The 22,225-nt window shown below is 40.2% G+C and overlaps 1 protein-coding gene across 20 annotated transcripts in view; it reads left to right on the top strand.

The window, feature by feature from the left end:
• The window catches only part of KALRN (kalirin RhoGEF kinase), a 694,786-nt gene that overhangs the window by 385,201 nt on the left and 287,360 nt on the right, over positions 1-22,225 (top strand). For 12 of the 20 annotated variants that reach the window (XM_030802195.1, XM_030802200.1, XM_030802202.1 and 9 more), the window contains exons 15-19: positions 1,857-2,023; positions 9,689-9,808; positions 13,341-13,559; positions 17,169-17,318; positions 20,181-20,295. In XM_030802195.1, coding sequence (XP_030658055.1) covers positions 1,857-2,023; positions 9,689-9,808; positions 13,341-13,559; positions 17,169-17,318; positions 20,181-20,295 — 771 coding nt within the window. The remainder of the gene's footprint in view (positions 1-1,856; positions 2,024-9,688; positions 9,809-13,340; positions 13,560-17,168; positions 17,319-20,180; positions 20,296-22,225) is intronic. The other 8 variants (XM_030802198.1, XM_030802201.1, XM_030802206.1 and 5 more) reach the window with 1 other exon arrangement.

Consider the following 22,225-nt stretch of genomic DNA (forward strand, 5'->3'; position numbering starts at 1 on the left):
GGCAGGCTCCTTTGGGTTTGATCCCCATGGAAGTATACTACCTTTTGGTGACTTACCTGCTGGGCTTTTAAGTCTGAACCCCATCATTGGTTGGGATCCTGTTCTTCAGCATCTCAGACAAAGTGTCAGCATCAGGACCAAAGCTGCATTGGGTCTAGATTGTTGGATGAGGAGCCAGGGAAAGGACTTGGACAGAACTAAGAAGCTGCAGAGCCAGGTGGACTCAGGGATCAGAATAAGCAAGCAGTCCAGAGTTAGGATTTTCCTAGATCTAAGGATCTGAGCAAGGCTGAATAAGAAATATGTAGACAATCCAAATCAAGAAACAACATGGGTCACAACTTGCAACAAGTTAGAGACAGTTAGAAACCAAGACGACATGAATGTGAGAAGGCAGAAAGTTGAAAGTTTAAGGTAAGAGTCAGGAGTCAGGAAAGCCACAGGACTAAGGAGCAGTGGTCTACATTTACTGTGTATCATGTACACACAGTAATATGTGTATATGAGAGATATTTTACATGCATCATCTCATTTAATCCCACAAGTTTAGGAGGTAGGTAGCTTATGAGGTAGGTAGGTATGTAAATTCATATTTTACATATGAGCAAAATGAGGCTTCTGAGAGTCTAGGTAATTTGCCTAAGGTCAGGATTCCAAGTCAGGACTGTTCCAAAGCTAGTACACTTTCAGGTAGTCTTTGAGAGCCAAGTAAGGAATCAAATTCAAGTTACTAGTGGAAAGAAGGACTTCGATTACTAAGGCAGTTCCTTTGCTCTCTGAGTTCGTTAATTTCTGAGGCAGAAATTTATTTGATGAAGGCTACCTTGGGCCTGCGGATGATAATGTATAAATGGGAGAACTGGCATGGTGAAGAGAGGAAGTGTGTGTGTGCACCTGTGCTTATGAATTAGGAAAAGTATATAGGAAAAGTAAGACAAGGAGGTAAACAAGGAATGGGGCCACAGCTTCTGGCTGGCATATATTGACTCAAGGCTCCCATTGTAGGTCAGATGGTTGACAGTTTATTAATGTTGGGTGGTTTATACATAAACATTGGGAACACTTGTCAGTGACTGGTTGGGCTTACTAATTGTAAATCAGTAGAAAAATATTGAGCAAACTCTCCTTGTGTGGGCACAACTTTAATGTGAAACTTTTTCTAAATGGATAAGCACTCGTTATCCCTGTGGTATTGCTGGGTTGTATTTATTAGGTGTGTTTGCCTGAGTTTTATAAATAATATATGAGAGCTAGCTTATATTTCTAACAGTTCCTTTTTTTAGAGGACCTAAGTAGTTGGCTAATAAAATCACCACTGTCCATGTGTGACACTTCAGGGAATTTAAAAGGAATTTTTAAAAATCACTATTGTGCAGCTACTCTCATTGGAGTGAACTTAACATCTAATGATAAATTATATCTACCAGCTTAAAAAAAAAGTGTGTCATTTGCAGAAGTACTGAGACAGTCTTTTGGTTTGGTTTTCGATTTTCCAATATGATTTAGAAGCTTGTTTGTGAATATTCTGGGTGTTGGCAAATCCCCCAGCAGGAATTGCTGGGTGCTGTCATGCCTAGGGATGGACCTCTATATAACTCTAATTCCTGTTGATAATAAGGAACTGATCATCCATTGAATTCTCAGGCAAAGGATCAGTTAATACAAAAGAGATGGCATAATTTTAGCATCCCAAACAAGGACACGTTGTGGTGCCCAGTTTCACAGAAAAATGTTTAGAGTTTGGGAGGGTATGTATAATGGCTGTTTCCAAATTCCAGTTTTCTTATGCATATTGAAGGGAATATAGCCTTCACAGTACTAGCTGGTTTTTAATTGTTTCCATTTTTTAAAATCAGGAATTGAGTTGATCTGTGAAAAAGACATTGATCTGGCAGCCCAGGTGCAAGAGTTATTGGAATTTCTCCATGAGAAGCAGCATGAATTGGAGCTCAATGCGGAGCAGACTCATAAGCGGCTAGAGCAGTGCCTCCAATTACGGCACCTCCAGGCTGAAGTCAAACAGGTAAGCCCGGCCCTTCTTCCTTCAGCCTGGGTTTCTCAGCCAGCTGAGCCTGACCTGGGACCTGCTCCTGGTATGAGGTAAGGCATACAGAGCCACAGATGCCCCTTTAAGTAACCAGCACTTCGAAAACAGGTAAGTTAAGGACTACTTGTATTAGTTTCTGAAAGCTTGGCTACAGTAACAAATAGACTCAATGATACAATGGCTCAAACAACAAATGCATGATTTCTCTCTTACATGACAATCCATTCCAGAGTTGTCCTCAGTCACAGAATCTATTCTTTCTTTCTATTCTCAATCCTGTCAAGCAGTCCATGGGAAATATACAAATCCTTTATCAATAAATATATTTAGGATATAGAGTCAGGTTAATTAATTTGGGGTACCCGTGTGCCTGACACATAGTTAATATTCAGTAACTAGTAGCAATTACCATCACTATTTCCAAAGTGTGTATGGTTATTATAGGAAAGTTTTCTTGCCATATTAAAGTTGATTTTAAAAAGGAAAAATAACTTATCTGCATGAAGCATTATGCTAGGCATTTTATGCTAGATCTCTAGGAACCTGTGGGAACATAAACACAATGACCAATGTCACATTTTAAAAATAGTACAGGCCAGGCATGGTGGTTCATGCCTGTAGTCCCAACACTTTGGGAGGCCAAGGCAAGAGAGTCACTTGAGGCCAGCAGTTTAAGACCAACCTGGGCAGCATGGTGAGACCGCACAAAACATTTTCAATATTAGCTGAATGTGGTGGCACATGCCTGTTGGTCCCAGCTAATTGAGAGGCTAAGAAAGAAGGATCACTTGAGTCCAGGAGTTTGAAGCTGCAGTGAGCTATGATCACATCACTGCACTCCAGCCTGGATGACAGTGCAAGACCCTGTTTCCAAAAAATAAAAATTACAAAAAATACATATATTAAGAACAGACTAAGTGGTAATTGTTTTAATTACCTATTTGTACAAAGGTGGGGGTGAAGAAGTAAAAGTATAATAATAGTTCCATTTTGTTGAGTGCTATGGGCCTGTTACACACATCTTCATCAATCCTCACAACCATTCTCCGAGGTAAACTTTATTCTCATTTTATAGATTAGGCCACTGAAGCTTAAGAGGTCAGCAGACCATTGTTACCCTGAGGAGAGAACATACTACCACTCTCCACAGGTCCCGGAGGGGTTCCCAGCAGGGCAGGTACCACATCACTCCTGTGGTTGCCCCTTTCTGCCCCACTCTACCCAAATCATCCTAAGCAAAAAAACATCTTTCTTTTAAACATTTTTTTTTCTTGTCTATAACAGCTGCTGGAGCTTTTCCCTTTTTTCTTCAGAAAACCATAGCTCAGCATGCTGGAACTTTTGGAATTAAGCCTATTGATTTAGTATGAGGGCCAAAAACATCTTATTTTGTTTAATTGTTGCTTGATTCCTTATATTAAAGGTATTCCTTCCTCTAATGCCTCTGTCTTAGTTATTATATTGTTATTTATTATAATGAAAAAAACGCTATCTTCTCAACTCCCCATCTCTCCCAATCAGTGCTGAGCAATAGCCCACACATGCCATGCTAAAGATCTGTATTCAGCACAGATTAAATTCCTGAGCCCCAAGCAAGGCTGGGTTACAGTGCTGTCCTCTGGGTTGTTTCCACTTAATGACACTGGGATCACACTTGAGTCTCCAGAGAGACATGTTATTTATAAGGACTTGGTGGAAATCCTAGCAGGCCCGGAACAGTAATGAGTATGCAAATTCTGCAACTTAGTAGTTAGGACTGGACTTTCTTTGCATATGAGAAATCCTTTCTCATTTATAATCTCATTTTAAGAGAACATGCCCATAGGGAGAAGTGGTGTTATGCTTACTTTTCAAGTGAGGAAACTAAGGTACCATAGGCTTAGTGTTCCTCAAGTCCTCTTGACTGGTCAGCTGAAACTTCAGCCCAGGCCTCCTAAATCCAAGGTCCTACAGTTTGCCTCTGCTGGCCCCCACTCTTGCCATGTGGTCCCAGGAGAAATAGAAGCCCTCCAACGTTATGTGAAGTGAAATGAGCCAGGTACAGAAATACTACATGCATGTGGGAACTAAAAAGATTGTTCTCATAGAAGTGGAGAGTAGAGTAGTGGCTATCAGAGATAGAGAAGGGTAGAGGGGAGGGGAGGATAAAGAGAGGTTGGTTAATAGGGACAAAATTACAGTTAGAAGGAATACATTCTAGTGTGGTATAATACAGTAGGGTCACTATAGTTAACAATTTATTGTATATTTCAAAATAGCTAAAAGAATTTGAATGTTTCCAACACAAATAAATGAGGTGATGGTTATCCCAGTTACAATGTGCACTACACATTGTATATCTGCATCAAAATATCACATGTATCCCATAAATATGTACAATTATGTTTATCAATTCAAAATTTAAAAATAAGAATCCTAGCTGAATGGTCTGAGGTTTTCCTGACCTCAGCAGTACCATGTATGAGAGGACAGGAGCAGGCATGGCCTAAGCTTGATGGAGAGGGTGGCACCTGCCTGAGGTCAGCAGGGCTCCAGCAGGTCATCAAAGTCCTCTGCTGCACCTACTTGGTTATTTCCATCAGTGGAAGGTGGCAGGAATGACCTTCTGAACAAAACGTAATGGGAAAATCATTCCTATTTGACTTTGAAATGAAATATATAAATTTGCTTTTGTTCCTGGGTTTTAATTTATTTTTCTCCAGTATCAGTGGTAGATTCAACTCCCTAATTCTCTTTTCCTTGGCTGATATTAAAATAGAAATATATTCATTCTCCAACTACACATCCCATATAGGAGGAGACTGGGCTGATAAGTATTTTGTTAAATAGGGAAGTAGACTGTCTATATATGAATAATCTGGGGTGGACTAATATCTATATACATTCCCATTTATAATTTCATGAGTGGGAAGACAAAAAAGGAGTTCTTTTGTGGGGGTGGGAAGATTCCTTATTTCTACCATGACAAAAATGACACACCATGGGATTGTAGTTCAAGACTGTACAAAATTGCTCAAACCAGATTCTCAAGAAATCTACCAAGCCCTTTGCAAAGGGCAGTGGCCCTCGAGGTGCCAAGGGACTGCTGCTTGGTTAAGCCACCATGCCTCATTAGACAGACTTGTTTTCCTTGTCAGTGTAGGCTCTTTCCTTAGGGAGCACTCTGATCCAGTTTCAGAAAAGGCATTTGAGTTTGATGGAAATTGGTGGAGTGGGAAATATTGATTTGGAAGCTGTTGGCTCTTGGAAAAAGGGAGTTGATTTAGATGTAGGTATTGATCAGTGACGCTAAATTTAGACAGTAGCTTGAGAGTCTCTTTTGAATATAGTCTCAAAAAAGAAAGAAAAAGGACACTTTAATTGAAATGCCATTAATGGGGGCAGAGAGGGAGAGGACAGTAATAGATTATGATACAACTATGTCATTAGAGCTCATAGATTAAAGGTTTAGATTTGATCATGGCCCATCATAACCTTAAGTGTAGTTTTACCAAAATTATATTAAACTGAAGTACTGAAAAGAAAGGAAGGCACAGACGTTAGACTAAAAATTATGTTAATGGACTCAGAACAAATGAAATTGATTGATGCAACTGATTTTCTTTCTGAGGGTTTATGTAGGACTTTATATCTAAGATAGATAGCCCAAACACCCCTAGAGAAATGGTGGACCTTGAAGGGAAACCACTCCACTAATTACAGCCCATGGAGCAGATCCCTGGACCACTCAATGCCAAATTACTCTCCAAACCCGAAAGAATTCTCTGATAGCTACCAGGAAAATTACTACTCTGGTGAAGGTGACCTCACATCTATTAGACAATTCAGAAAGATTTGAAAGACCTACCTAATGAGCATAAAACTAAATGAATTTCCATATGTATTCCTGCAAAGCAGTGCATTTAGCAGAAAATAAGCTAAAATGGATTTATAAAATGTTGTGTCTCTAAGCTATGAGGAAAGAAGTTATATTTATTTGATTACCAAAGACATTGGCTTAATTTGCTTCTTTGCACCAAATGCTGGCCAAAATTTGCATATAATCAAGATGGACATTTAGGACAAAGGAGAAAATATTAGCATGTCCTCATTCTCCTGTGGAGAATACTGTGTTCAGTTCTGTTGGCTGAATATAAAAGAGAGGAATTGAAATAGATCCAAAAGAGGGGCAGCCAACAGGACAAGTACTATCCTTTTGTTTCAAAATGGAGATAATTAAGAGGACATATGGCCACAGTCTATAAAACCATGAAGGATGAACATGTGCAGTCTCATAGAACTTGGGTTTTTAGAACTAGGGAACACTGGACATATGACAGGCTCCCTGCTACTATCTGAGGAGCTGATTATTTTTCCTGTGGCTAGAGTTTCAGAAACAACTATGCCTTGTGATAAATCATCTACAATAGCAGTCCTTAGAGTCAGTTGCCTTGAGTACAACCTCAAAGCTTTGCTGTAGGTATGACCTTGAGAACAGAGCCATCCATAAGCGGCTTCCCAGCCTGCATGGTTACAAGGCTCAGCCTGCCCAGCTTAAATGGCATCACTATTTGTGGATATCCACATCCACTTACTCATATCCGTTCTCCTGACTTGGGCTTAGCTGAGCTCTCCTGGCCTGAAGAAGCAATAGATCTTCATGTACAGTTTCCCCTCAAGCTCAGACTGAGCTGAACTTTTGGCCTAGCTCTTAAGTCCCCAAGTAGTGATATTCTTTCAGTCCTTCATTTCTACATAACAGATTTTCTTGGATACCCTATAGATGTAGGGGCATTCTTTGAGTTTTGAAAGTAGTGTGGAATGTTAGAGCTGGAAATTATCTTTAAAGATCATCTAACCTATTGGGTAAATTGTTGCCTAGAATGATTGATCAATGTCAATATTCATTTTACGGTTTGTAAAATACTTTTACATTAATTATTTTATTTTATCTTTACCTCGTGCCTTATGCAAGGAACGTGTTCACATTTTACAGATGAGAAAACTGAGCCTTATGGAGCTTAAATGATGTTTGCAATGTCACACAGCTCAAAATTAATAGAACCAACATTTTCTCATTTTAATTATGATGTTTCTTAACTTGCATATATTTGTGTGCTCACAGAAGAATAACTAGCCAGTTTTATGAACCTGGAATTTTAAAAATACCAGTAATAGAAAATTATACCAACAAGGGTTATCAGTGATCAGAGTAAAAGGATAATGGTGACAAAACAGCTAAGGAAGCTACATCACATCAGAATATGCCAGTAAGCTCATACAGATTCTGGAATAAAGCTCTCTTCTCATTAAGAGAGGTATAAATAATCACATCATTATCCAGCTTTTCTCCAAACTAAAAATCACCACCATCATAATCATCAGACTTTACATTTTACACATTGTTGCATCAACCCTGCAATGCAGAAAGGGAAGGTACAATTATCCTTATTTTACAGATGAGAAAACTGAGACTCAGAGGGGTTAAGTGATTTTGCCAGGTAAGTAAAAAAGCCAGATTTCTGACTCCAAATTTTATGTTATTTCTCTACTATGCCAGTTCTATGTCCAAGACTGACTCATTCATAGGGCTCAGCCCCACCCTGGAGCTAAGCCATAGATATAAACTACCATGCATTTTTAGCTTCCTAAAATCAAATCTCCCACTTTAAAGTCCTGGAATGCCTTTTTAAACAGCATTTAATAAATAAAAATGAACAAGGAAATGATGTTATATAATTTAAAAAGTAGGTACTGAAACCCATGATGTTTCTAAATGGGAAGCTGGTAAGTAGGGATCCCAACACCATAGCTGTAACTCATGTTTCCTGTTGGCTGAAACTGGAGAGAAAAATTTTCTAACAAAACTGAAGAGACCCAAAAGGAGTCAAATTGTCCTACAGACATTGATGTGTGATTCACTTGGAGAAGTGGTTTCTCTGACACCCTCAAATGAATCTTCAGACCAAACAAAATGCAGTGAGTCATGGCAGAGGGACCCTGTGAGCTCCATTTCCCAAAGAAATGAGGCATTTGGGCATGCAGTCTATGAATGCATGTGCCCAAAGTTACAGGCAATTTTTCAAAATCATTAGCACCTCTAGCCAGCCAGCCACAGTCCACCAGTGACAACAGGGATTTCACGCGAACACTCTGAGCAGTTATTTCCTGTAACTAATTGCTTTACAGATTGGCATCGCATCTACAATCTGCCAGCTTGGCCATGAATTAACATCTCAATCCAAGTAGCCCAGCTTCAGTGGGATTTATGACCTGATGTTATCTATGCACAATAAGGCATGAGTCATTTTTTGCCCAGGGATGAAATTTGAGAGGTGCCTATGAGTTCTAGATCATGAGACTGGGCTTGGTATTTTCTAGTTGTTCAATGTGAGGAAGTAGAGGGGAGAAAAATATGAAAGCAAATCTGAAACAGATAGTGGTGTCTTCTCCTTTGGCATGAGGTGACAGATGGGTGGTATTTACTGATCTTGAATTTTCAGAATAGCTTTTATTTCTTCTCCAAGAAAACTCTCAGACTCCCTAATAAAGAAAGTGTTTGGCAATGTTCTGGTGACCAGACACCAGGTAGGTTTTCAGAGCCTAACTCTTCCAGTTGCATTATTTGCTCTGACTTTATTAGCTGGATAATTGCCACATCCCCGTTTCACCTAGAACTGTCTAGACAGTGTCAGCTGTTTCTTCTTCTATCCTAGTATTCCCTCGTTGAGTTTTCTGTCTGCCAGTACTTGTTAACATCACATAGAAGTTGTATTCAGCCTACCCATGGCCTCTAAATAATTTAAGTCAATTATATTATAGCTTACTCCCCTTTTTCTGATGATCCAGAATATGGGTTATTACTTCTATTTTGCTTGTTTTCTTTCTCTTTTCTCCTTTTTTGGAGTTGTTTACCTACTGAAGTTCAAACCTGCTTACTCTTGGTTATTTTGCAAGGTAGAGGAAATTAGACTCACTGCTCAGGTGTGACCTGGGTATTCTCCATTACTTCAAAAACTACACCACACCCATTATATGCAAAGTACTGTGCTAGGTACTATGTGAGACTAAAATACAACTAATATATTGCCCCAGATTTCAGGAAGTTTATGTTCTTAGGGGGGAATGAAACATAGGTCGAGATGAAAAAACAGGAAGTCTGTGGTGAATACCATAAAGGTGGTACATACAAAATGATATGCTTGCCCTAGATAAAGAAGAGATTGTTTCTAGCAGGAGAGATTAGGTGCAAAAGATTTCCGTAAGTTGTTGTTATTTGAACTGGGCCTTATAAAAAAAGAAAAGGATACCAACAGATGGAATTTATTTATTTATATCATCCTATGTTCCAGAAGGAAGTTTAGACATGCATACAGTACAACCACGTTAAGTAATGTTTACACTATGTGGGTGAGGAAATTGGGACAGAGGGGTGACGTGGAGCTGGGAATAAAGCAGGTACATAAAATAAGTACCTTATGGCACAGGTACTCTGTATGATTGGGGAGATGACCATTTTAATTATGGAGACCTTTCCTGTCCTCTCTCCAACAGAAGATAAAAGATAGTGAGCTCTCTGACTGAAGTCCCCATGAGAGGAGGCAACAGCTCTGGGGAAACTGCGGAAGGCCATTCACCTGTGTGCTTGTCCCGATTCCCTAGGTCCTGGGATGGATCCGCAATGGAGAGTCTATGCTCAACGCCAGCCTGGTCAATGCCAGCTCTTTGTCGGAAGCAGAGCAGCTGCAGCGGGAGCACGAGCAGTTCCAACTGGCCATCGAGGTAACACCCAAATCTGGCTGCACTGTCCTCCCTTCCCCTTTCTGCTCTGTACCTCAGGCAGGGTGATTCTCAGGTGTGGGTGTTCCTTCAGGCAGCAAAGGCTGTACCCCTTCCAGTAGAATGGTCCAGGGAGCCTCCCTCTTACCCAAGAATTGATGGGGAAGCAAATGCAGGGGTTCGTCCCCCAGAGAGGCCTGGTATTAGAAAATAAGTATTCACACTTCATATGAGAATCTTTGTTACCTATCTGTACCTTCAACCTTTAAGGCCACTGGTACATTGGTTTTTTATACATTCTAGATATGTACCATGTGAGGAAATGTAAAACTAAAAGGTTAGAAGTTACTTCCGGTGATGATCACTCAGGATTGAGGATAAACAAGTGCAAAGGTCATTATAAATTAGGATCCTATTTTTAACCATTTGGTTTACATGTAACCCTTAGATACTATTGTCAGAGTCTGCCTTTTAACAAGGATAATGAGCATTGGAGCAGATTGCACCAGATATTTTTACCCTACTGAAAGTAATTATTCAATAATGCTGGTAGAACAATATTTAAAGAATAAAATGCAACCAGAAGAAGTTCATCAACAGGGGCTTTTTAGAAGGCGATTTAAAAATAAAACTTCATTTATGATAATCTAATATAAATTTTGTCTTGCTTTAAGTATGCTTAATTATCCTTTTTTACTAGGACATTGTCCTTCCCAGAGAGACTTGAACTGATTGCTTTAGAGTGGTGTAGGAAAAAGAGTAGGAAATGGGACATGGGAACTATATTAAAAATAAAATAAGCTAATTACCAATGGGAAAAGAGACAGAATGAAAACTTCAAAGACATTCATTACTTATAGTTCAGTATAGAGTTCAACCCACTTCTGAGTGTGTAAGAAATGCAAAGATGTTATCTTTTACTAAAAAAAAATTGTTAATGAGTTATTTCTACAACAATGATGGCAAAATAATAAATTTTAACTGCCCGTCTCTTTTTATGCAGTAATCCAACTGATTGCTAGCCATTTTTAAGCTAATGTTGATTGATTGCAACCATTTAATTTCCCGGAAACCATCTTGGATGTATAAACAGTGTTAAGATGCATGATATTTTCTTAGGAACCATTACTAGTACTAGAAGAACTGTCTGGGATTTGAGATTTAAAAACAAACTTCATATTGCACACACAGCATCAGCAAATCATTTTCTAAGGCGTAATTAACCAAAGGAAATAAGTTTTATTATCATCAGCTGTCTCTATTGTAGCTTTCTGACACACCGAAATATCACAGTGTTAGGATGTATTCACTATAAAGAAAAAATCAGGATTAGGGTTATAATCAAGAATCAGGGCCAGGCATGGTGGTTCATGTGTGTAATCCCAGCAATTTGGGAGGCCAAGATGGGCAGACCGCTTGAGGTCAGGAGTTCAAGACCAGCCTGGCCAAATGGTGAAACCCCATCTCTACTAAAAATACCAAAAAAAAGTAGCCAGGCATGGTGGTGGGTACTTGTAATCCCAGCTACTCGGGAGGCTGAAGCAGGATAATTGCTTGAACCCAGGAGGTGGAGGTCGCAGTGAGCTGAGACTGTGCCACTGCACTCCAGCCTGGGTGACAGAGTGAGACCCTGTCTCAAAAACAAAAAAAGAATTGGGCACACAGCAGTCAAGTTCCCATAGTCATAAGCAGCAACGAAGAAAATGAAGGCTGAGTGATCAGATTAGAGGTATAGCACAGTTATGAGGCATGCCGGGCAGAATGAAGACAGCTCTTGGCCATACCTCCTCTTTATTTACCTTCAGTGAAAAGGTTTGCCTTAATCAAATGGTGGGCAAGTAAGACCAAGTGTCATAACACACTTAAGCATCTCAATGAGCTTTTGAGGAAACATGGGTAAATGTATTCACAGTGCTTGAAATGACTATATTCCACATGACTGCATATGCAATATGTATTCATTTGGGTTAGACACCATTTCATCTTTACAGAATAGAGGCTCACTAAGCATACACACCTCTTAATCAGTTCTGGGTTTCTATCTGGATACAACTTGATTAAATATTCTTGGAATTGACGTTGAGATATAGGCCACTTAGTCTCGAGAGGGCATGGCAGAGCAGTTAGGATTTCTAGAAGATATTGGGAATGAAAGGTAGGCAGAGTCTGCATTGCCTAGAACAATGAAGGGAACAGAACCAGAATTGCAACATATGCTCCTTCTCCAGGTGGCCTGTGCTTCTCCTTAAATGTGTCAGTTCAGACTAGGTTCTCCATCAGAAGGAAAATACGCCAGGGAAGATAAGCTATTTCAAAGGGAGTGAAAGCAGCTGGGTTTGGCTTAACCCATTTTGAGAGTGTTACTAGAGGCCTTTAGAGTGATTGTTGGTGGGGAGCATAATTTGACTTCTTTCTTGAACCCTAAGAAAGAACCCTGGGTTCCATCAGGGAAAATCAAAAAGTTAATAAAAAATAAAAAGTAAAAAAGTAAATTAAAAGTTAATAAAAAAAAGGATTAAAAAAATAGAACTTCTGGTCAGGTGTGGTGGTTCTTGCCTGTAATCCCAGCACTTTGAGAGGCTGAGGCCAGAGGATCATTTGAGGCCAGGAGTTTGAGACCAGCCTGGGCAAGACAGCAAGATCCCGTGTCTACAAAAAGTGAAAAATTAGCCAAGTGTGATGGCACACACCTGTAGTCCCAGCTATCCAGCTACTTTGGAGGCTGAGGCAAGAGATTGCTTGAGCCCAGTTCAAGGCTGCAGCAAGCCATGATTGCACCATTGCACTGCACTTCAGCCTGGGTGACAGATCAAGACCCTGTCTCAAAAAAAAAAAAAAAAAACGAAGAAAGAAAATAGACCTTCTACATATATATGTATCTCCTCAAGGGATATGTAAATAACATGGGGATTATGTATTGAGGTGAATTATCTCCTGCACTGTTGTGCCCCCCAGTGAAGTAATTAAGGGATGATGTAGGAGGTTACTCTCTAGCTTTATTAACCTGCCAAATTTATTCCTTCAACTGGAATCTTTTTCAACTGATTATTAATGTTTTAAATGATTGCAGTGTTAGCTGAGATTTGTGTTACATGAAGTTTCTTTTCATGTGCTGTCTATACTTGATCTGTAAAATGGGACTGCAGTAGTAACCTCCTCTGAAAACTCAATGTACAATTTTATTATTCTGTTTGTAAAGGAAATTTATGAACCAATTAGGGAGCAGATTGATATATAACTTCTGTTTCTCTACTATAGAAACTGAAATGTCCTTAAAATCTAGAATGCTGCAAGGAAAAAGAAAGAAATGGGGACAGGAGTTAGGGTCGTGAGAGATTAGCTAATAAAAATGTATGATATTCTTTTTTTAAATATGCTTTAAAAATAATAATGTATTAATGGTCATGACAAAATGGATCAGTCATTTAAAGCTCTTTAACTTCTCTGCATCTTTTCACTCACGCCTCACTCCACCCCCTCCCATACCACGCCTGGGTTGTTCCCACGGACCTTTCTCTCCTCTCCTTGTGCCCAGTCCCTCTTTCATGCCACTTCCTTGCAGAAGACGCACCAGAGTGCCCTGCAGGTACAGCAGAAAGCCGAGGTGCTACTCCAGGCTGGCCACTATGATGCCGATGCCATCCGGGAATGTGCTGAGAAGGTGGCCCTCCACTGGCAGCAGCTCATGCTGAAGATGGAAGACCGGCTAAAACTGGTCAATGCCTCTGTGGCCTTTTACAAAACTTCTGAACAGGTGAGGGAAAGGACTGTGGGGCTTGTGGGGCTGAGATTGCCAGAGGGCTATTTTCTGCCTTGCAGTGTAAATGGGCAGTACGTATGTCAGTGAGAAGCCTGTCCTCTCAGTACTAACATTTGAAGAATAGTTTGTGGAAACACCACAGATGACTTTTTTTATCATCCTTTCCATTTGAGCACTGGACTGTGGGATTTGTCTGTCATAAATTTCTGAAACTCACCAGATCTATAGGGAGGTGTTGAAATAGAAATTGGGTGTATACTAAATGCTAGATTTGGGCAGTATATTAGTCAGCTGTTACCACCTTAGTGCTGTGTGACAAAACACCCCAAAACTCAGTGACATCAATAAACATTTTTTTTTTTGCTTAAGTGTCTTGGATTCGGTTGATCTTGGCTGAACTTGGTAGAACTAGGCTTCGAGCTGCAGACTGGATCTAGATCTGTTCCCATGTCTCTTGTCCTCCTTGACCTGAAGCCATCTCGGGCACATTTATAGTTAAAGGCAGGAATGCAAGAGTCCAAAATCTACCATACAAGTGCATTTCAAGTCTTTGCTTGTGTCATATTCTCTTTCATCTCATTGGCTAAAATAAGTCACATGGCCAAGCCAACATTAGTGAGGTAGCAATGCCTCCTATGAAGGTTAGGAAAGGAGAATGAATAGTTGCTGAACAATAATTAAATCTATCACAGTTAGGCATTATGCACTGCTTGAAAAACACATGGTTCTTTCATGTCTTGGGCCCCTAGTCTAATGGAGGAAACACAGCTCTCTGTCATTGGGGAACTAGGAACACACCAGATAAGATGATGCTGCTGTGGGAGAAAAGGCAGGAACTGGACAGCAGGGCCATAACCATGCAGTGTGTTACCCTTTCATCTGTATAGCAATATGCACAGGGCTAAGAGGATTTTTAAAATGACTTGGGTCCTGTTAGGGAATCCTTTTTATGAAACAGGTTTAAAACAGGAATACTTTTACTCAATGTATAGTAGTTTCCTTCTCTGAATTGTTCCCTGATAGAAGTAAATCAGAATCATTCTCCTTGGGTGACTTACAGGGACCGTCGGAAAGTCTCCCTTGGAGCAAATATGACATGCGCATCAGAGGGCCCTGCAGCCAGGGTTAGAGTCTCCACCCCTTCTCTCAGTCCTTTCTGTTGCTTCAAAGGGATGACTCCTTTGATGGCCACAGAAGTGAGGAGCTGCAGACTAAGATGATAGAGAGCTTCCCCAGTTGATCCATAGATTCAACACAGTCTCAATCAAATCCCAGCAAGCTTTTTTTTTTGTAGAAATTGATACATTAATTCTAAGATCTATATGGAAATAAAATGCAAATGCAAAGAATACAAATGCAAAGAAACTAGAACAGCCAAAACAATTTTGAAAAGGAAGAACAAAGTTGGACAAGTCACACTGCCTGATTTAAGGACTTATTCTAAAGCAGGAGGGATCAAGACAGAATGGTATTTGGTATAAGAATAAACACAATGAGACAGAATAGTGGTTATAGAAATAGATCCACATATATACAGTCAGTTGATTTTTGACAAAAAAATTCAATGAGTGAAAGAAAGTCTTTTCAGCAAAGGATGCTGGACAACTGAATATCCATGTGGAAACAAATGAGGCTTAATTCCTGTCTAATATTATACACAAATTTTAATTTGAGATGGATCAAGATGGTGAGGGACACTGGAGTAAGAGTCAAGAAATTTTACCCTGAAGTGAACTTGCTGAAGGTTACTTTACCCCTCTGGATTTCTGTTTCCTGTCTTGTTAAAGTATTTATACCTAATAATCTTCTCATTTCTTCTAACTCCCAAATTGTTTGCTTCTAAGTTCAGTCCTATCATGGGACAGATCTCAAGTACTCTTTTTCTTAAAGTTTTTGCATGTCTGTAAGCTGTTTTATCTCAAAACATGAGCTGCCTGCACGTTTCAGGCCTTGCAGAAAGAAAGGTGTGATGCTAGAGATGGGACTAGAGAAGTCACCTCGAGTTCGGTGACAGATCTTCTCATGACATGAGAAGCATGTCTGGCTATGAGAGTGTTCTTCCTGGGACAGCTTTCAGCACATCTTTCAGCTCAGTTCATAACTCAGTGAATGCCCTATCCAAAGACATCTTTCATCTGGCTGGGCATGGAGGCTCATGCCTATAATACCAGCACTTTGGGAGGCCAAGGCAGGTGGATCACTTGAGGTCAGGAGTTCAAGACCAGCCTGACCAACATGGTGAAACCCCATCTCTACTAAAAATACAAAAATTAGCTGGATATGGTAGTGGGTGCCTGTAATTCCAGCTACTCGGGAGCCTGAGGCAGGAGAATCACTTGAACCTGGGAGGCAGAGGTTGCATTGAGCCGAGATTGCACCACTGCACTCCAGCCTGGGTGAAAAAGCTAGACTCCATCACACACACACACACACACACACACACACACACACACACACAAAAGACATCTTTCATCAAAAGACTTTCTCAGAGAACGCCAAAGATAATCATAGCAGTTCTTCCCTGCTGCCATATCCAAACAAGTAATCAAAGTCTATTGAAGGAAATCCAATCATTCCCAAAGTCTATTGAAGGAAATCCAGTATCCATGGGGTATTTGTTCCAGGACCCTTCACAGATATGTACATTCTCCCATGTAATTTAAATCATCTCTGGATTACTTATTGTTTTTATTTGTATTATTTTTTATGCTGTACTTTTTAACTAAGTATTTTCAATCCATAGTTGGTTGAATCATGGATGTAGAACCCACAGATATGGAAGGATGGCTGTATAGGTATATGAGTTTCAATTTTCTGCATCCTCCTCCAGGCCCTGATACTAGGCTGCCTTGGGTTTTCCACTATGGGACCCAGGCTGAATTTCCCTCCAAACCTCCTTCAAAATGCTTTTGCTCTCTTCTGAGTTCATTTATAAGGTTACTTAGCATGGCTTCTCAGCATCTTTAGAACTAAAAAGCTCCTTAACTGTCTTTTAGGTTAACCCAAATTTGTTACTCCTCTACAGGAAACGTGTATTTTGTAATAGAGGTCCTGGAGATGTCATGTCTTATGGCAGGATTTTTTAGACGTTTTTCCCCAGGGGAGGAAAAAGATGACATTCATTTATGGCCCGTAAACCATACAACGTAGGCAGCTTCCGGCAACTTCCTCCTTTGTCTCTGCTTGAGGCTCCTTACTATGGGACAAGTACAGATGGTCGGATAAGTCAAGTATCTTCTCCAAACCTCATTTCCTGTTCTACCTAATTTATAGTTATTGTGAAATTATAACAATATAATGTGTAAAAACACTGAAACTCCAAAGATACTAGACTGTCCTACTTTCTTACTTCACCTACTATTCCTAGGTAATGTCACCAAATCCCATAAAAAGATGATTCCAAAATCTATATCTCCAGTTATAACATCTCCCAGGTTTCAGACACAGGACTGACACTGCCTCCTGGATTTCTCTTAGATGTCTCAGAGGCATTAAACTTCTAATGAAAAATGTCATATATGTAGGCTTCTATAGACTGAAGGTCCTCAGAGAATACTTCCTGAATAATTAATTTACTGAGTCTTTTCTTCCATGATTCACTAGGTGTGTAGCGTCCTGGAGAGCTTAGAGCAAGAATACCGGAGAGATGAGGACTGGTGTGGTGGACGAGATAAGCTGGGGCCAGCGGCAGAGATCGACCATGTCATTCCACTCATCAGCAAACATTTGGAACAAAAGGAGGCCTTTCTTAAGGTCAGAGCACATTGTCATGCAAGGGCTCAGACTCCTGGCCTTGGCCTTGTTCTTTCATCCTCTTTCTCTTTCTCTTTCTCTTTCTCCTCCTCCTCCTTCTTCTCCTTCTCTCTCTCTGTCTCTCTCTCTCTCTCTCTCTCACACACACACACACACACACACACAGCTTCAAACATGCTTCCTAGCCCCTCTTTTTTTCTAACCTCTTCCCTAAAGGGGTAAGGGAGTGTAATGAAGATGTTGACTGGTTAATTTCAAAGGGTGAAAGGTTACATTTCCAACATTTATTTCTCTCTTAGCACTTTTTGTATAGTTAGGTGATCAGGATACACTATTACTACTACTGCAATCTTCAGATATCCCAGTATCCCATGGATGTTGTTAACTGAGAAAAAGACATGCTTTCATTCAGTTGTGTTTGGCTAATTAAATTATTTTTTGATAGTAATATCAAAAAGATATAAGCTTAGATATAAAACATGATTAAAATATTTTATAAATGGAAGGTGCAAAAATTAGGGTAAGAAAGAAATGAATTTGGATGCCCTATTTATTTATCAATCTAGCAATTACCAATTACCAACACACATGACACTGTTCATTCTTCTGTATTAAGAGATAAATGCCTTATTCCGAGTATTCTACTAGTGCCCTGCCCTCCGAGGGAGGAAGCACAGGCCTGCTCTGCACAGACTGTCAGCTGGTGTGGGAAGTCCTTGTGAGCCTCCTTCCCCAGCCTTTGATCTTCTCCTCTGATCGCCTCTCTTCTGTGTTCAAGCTCATCTAAAGGCTCCATTTGCTCTCAGATTTCTTGCTTTCATGTTCTGCTTCCTCTCAGGTTTCTGGGAATAGAAGAGACAATTTTTATACCCTGACATGTTGCCATTGATTTTATTCAATTCTGTAATTAACTGCCTTTCTTTTATTAGGGATTTTCTCTACTTGACCACCACTTTGAGCTTAATTTTTATTTTTTTTAAGCTGGCCTCTCCCTGCCCTCCTCCTGTCTATCTGGTATCCGCACCTATATGGGTCAGAACCTTTAGTAATCAGCTCTTACTAATAGGACTAAATAGAAATTCTTCTGTGCAGAGCTTATGATGATTTTTTACAGTTTTCCCTATTACAAAGCAAATTTTAAAATGGAACAATTTAAGTAGAGCATATAAAAATCCAAACAGAAGTATAAATATATTTCTTCATACAATTAAAAGAAAGTGTTTCTATTGAAGAAAGAAATAGAAAACCCTCTGGTCTGATGTTTTCCATATGTCCCTGAAACCATAGTGAGAAGCTGCCTATCACTGTGGGAATGATATGCCCAGTAAATAGAATATTGAGCTCTTTATTTGTATTCATTAGTTGATCCACTTGAAACTCCTTAAGCTGAGACCACCATCAAGCTGTTTTATTGAGTAGCCTCTGTGTTCATGGACACACCAGCAGGCGTTTGTGTACCAGATATCCTAGATGCCTTTGTTGGTAATTTTTCATATAACCAGAAAATTATAAAATTTTATAATTATGTTTCTATTAATTATATAATAATTTTTAATTATATTATTTGTAGGATCAGAGGGAAAGCATAAGATTCTAAAATTTTACATTTCAAGGTGTGTAGAAGAAAAAAATAAAATTTCAAAGAAAAATGAAATAAAATTTCACAGTTTTATCTGAGATAATTTAATTCTGAAAACTATGGATTAAAAATTAGTATGCTAGTATTTATTACTTTACAACCAGAAAAAAAACCCTGCTTTGTAGAGAAATCCAGAAAATACTAAGCTTGAGAGGAACAAGAAATACTGTCAGTCATCTTAGATCCTAGATCTGTGTTGCTTCCTGGCTCCTGCCATTTCTGGGCTCCAGTCTTGTCCATCAGCACAACAAGGAGAGTGTGACCAGCCCTCTCTCTGCCACCCATAGCTAATATGAGTCGTAAAGGGGGTAGGTAATATAACAGCTGTTAGTCCTTTATGTAGACTGGCATTCTTCAACAATAGAATACTTATTAATGATATTTAGATGAGGGGGACTTGATGGGCAAATAAGTCTGAAAAATGTTGGTAATTTCCATTTAGATTTGGAATGTAGGGTTAATAGATGTGTTTACCAAATTTACTTGCTCAGGTCTGAGTCACACTGATTTTCAAGTGGGTTTATGTTTCCTGAGCTTACACCAGTGGTCATGTAAGAGGCATTCTGGTGGCTGAGGAAAAGTAGGCTGAGAGTGAATATTAGTAATGCCTGGTCAACATAGAAGGAGACAAGGGGTGGCTCATTTGTGATTATTATCTGAGATGGAATGGGCAGAGACACAAGGAGTAATTCTTCACTTGACAAAAGGAAAGCTCAGAAGGGTGAGCTCCATAAATTGGAATTGGAGTCTCCATGAACCAGTGGAGACTTCCAGAGCTCTGCTCCTTCCACATTCCTTCAGAGTTCTTGAGCCTCCTAAAAAGTACAAGGAGGAGCCAGGTGCCATGGCTCATGCCTGTAATCCTAGCACTTTGGGAGGCCAAGGTGGGCAGATTGCTTGAGCCCAGTAGTTTGAGACCAGCCTGGGCAACATAGTGAGACCTCATCTTTACAAAAAATGCACAAAGTTAGCTAGGTGTGGTGGTGGGTGCCTATAGTCCCCACTACTCAGGAGGCTGAGATGGAAGGACCACTTAAGCCTGGGAGGTGGAGACTGCGGCGAGCTATGATCATGCCACTGCACTGCAGCCTAGGCAACAGAGTGAGACTCTGTCTCAAAAAAAAGCAAAAGAAAATATAGAAGGAAGGAGGGTATGCCTTCTCCATTGTCTTGGATTCCATACACCTGCTGGGACAGGGGCCTCACGGCTTTGTCTTTCTCAGGCCTGCACCCTGGCTCGGCGGAATGCTGAGGTGTTTCTCAAGTACATCCACAGGAACAATGTCAGCATGCCCAGTGTCGCCAGCCACACTCGGGGACCCGAGCAACAAGTGAAAGGTCAGTGAGAGACCTGCCCAGCCACCAGTCACTTCAGCAACAGCCGCTCCCTGAAATATACCATGTACCCAGTTTTCACACAATCTCAAATTTCCTGCTGCTTCTCCTTAGAAATGAAAATGTATGATGTGGGATGGTGTGGGCAGTAATGATTCATGGTCAATTTTTAAACATGCATCAAGATCTGGAAGGCAAAAACAAGGATAAAATTTCCCCAAGTACTTTCATTTATCTTAGAGTCTGGACAGCACTGCCTAGTGGAATTTTCTGAAATAATGGAAATTGCCTGTATCTATGCTGTGCAATACAGCAGCTATTGAGCACTTGAAATATGGCTAGTGCAACTGAGGAACTAAATTTTAACTCTTATTTAATATTAACTAATTTAAATGTAAATTACTGATTGTGGCTCCTGGTTAATATATTGAACAGCACAAGACTAGGGTGTCTTATAGCCTGGGAACAGAATGTGGACTGAGAATCCTAAAACCAAATGCTGACCCTGGATTTGTCACTGATTGATTAAGCCTTTTAAAACTTTAGTTTCTTATTTAAAATGAGGAGAGCATCTAGACTCTTGCTACTCAAATTGTAGTTCCCAGACCAGCCATGTTGACATCCCTGGGAGAGTGTAGGAAACATAGAATCTGAGGCCACACCCAAACTGACTGAGTCAGAAACTGCATTTTGGCACTTTGGGAGGTTGAGATGGGAGGATTGCTTGAGGCCAGGAGTTCAAGACCAGCCTGGGCAACATAGTGAGACCCCATCTCTACAAAAAATTAAAAAATTAGCCTGGTATGGTGGCATGCCTATAGCTCTAGTTACTCAGGAGGCTGAGATGGAAGGATAATTTGAGTCCAAGAGTTGGAGGCTGCAGTGAGCCATGTTTGCACCATTGTACTCCAGCCTGGGCAATAGAATGAGACCCTGTCTCAAAAAAAAAAAAAAAAAGGAAAAAAGAGAGAAAAAAAGAACAAAGAACCTGCATTTTGGCAAAATGCCCAATTCTACCAACCAGGTGATTTGTGTATTCATAAAATTTAGATAAGTGCTATTCTACATAATCTTTAATATCTCTGAATTCTAGAAAGTCTATGATAATAAATACATAACTTTTAAAAATTGCCCATTATCTGACCATGTGAAACTTAAATCATTATCTGTGGAATTTTTCTGACCATGCAGAAATTAGCCTTTGAGTGAGTGAAGAGTTTAACAAATGTCATCTTGCCAAGGCAGAGAAATATAACTCTGGAACCCGAGGCTAGGGAGGGAACCTAAGCCGACTTGGAGTGAGGAGTGGTATGGGCTTAGAGACACCACGGACAGGTCTCTAGGGTGCGTGGTCTGCTTAAGAAGGGCTTCCCTCTTTGCTCAGATAGCTCAAGAGTTGGAGAGAACAGAGGCCACTGGAAAGAATTAAATCTAGGAATCAAAGTTCCCTACAGAGAGGAGGGAGCAGAGTTTCTCTTCCAAATGTGCTATTCTATTTGTGGTCAGGAGACCTGTGGGGAGCTGGTATTATGTCACTTCTTCTAGCACATTTGAAAACATATGTTCTGGCTTCCAAATGTAGATGGGAGCTTCGGTGAGGCCAGCTGCCTACTGAGAGACCACATATCCCACCTACACCTCTGCATGCTGAAGAATAACAGGCACCCAGAGACATTGGGAAATGCCTACATCTTCTTGGAGGCAAGACCAGGTTGTTGCCCATGTGAAAGCTTTCAAGAAGAGGGGGGAAAATAATCCTGAAACTCTTTATGATTTCTGCCGGATCTGGGTTGATTCCCTCAGCCACACCATAGAGGGAGCTTCAATGAGCAAAACTCTGGCTAGGGAACATAAAGACTAAAAGAAATGGGTTTCTACTCCTTCCTTGCCCAATTGAAGCTTCCACCTGAGCAGGGACCTACAATCCCTTATA

Source organism: Nomascus leucogenys, chromosome 21, assembly GCF_006542625.1.
Source record: "Nomascus leucogenys isolate Asia chromosome 21, Asia_NLE_v1, whole genome shotgun sequence".
NCBI classification, from domain to species: domain Eukaryota; kingdom Metazoa; phylum Chordata; class Mammalia; order Primates; family Hylobatidae; genus Nomascus; species Nomascus leucogenys.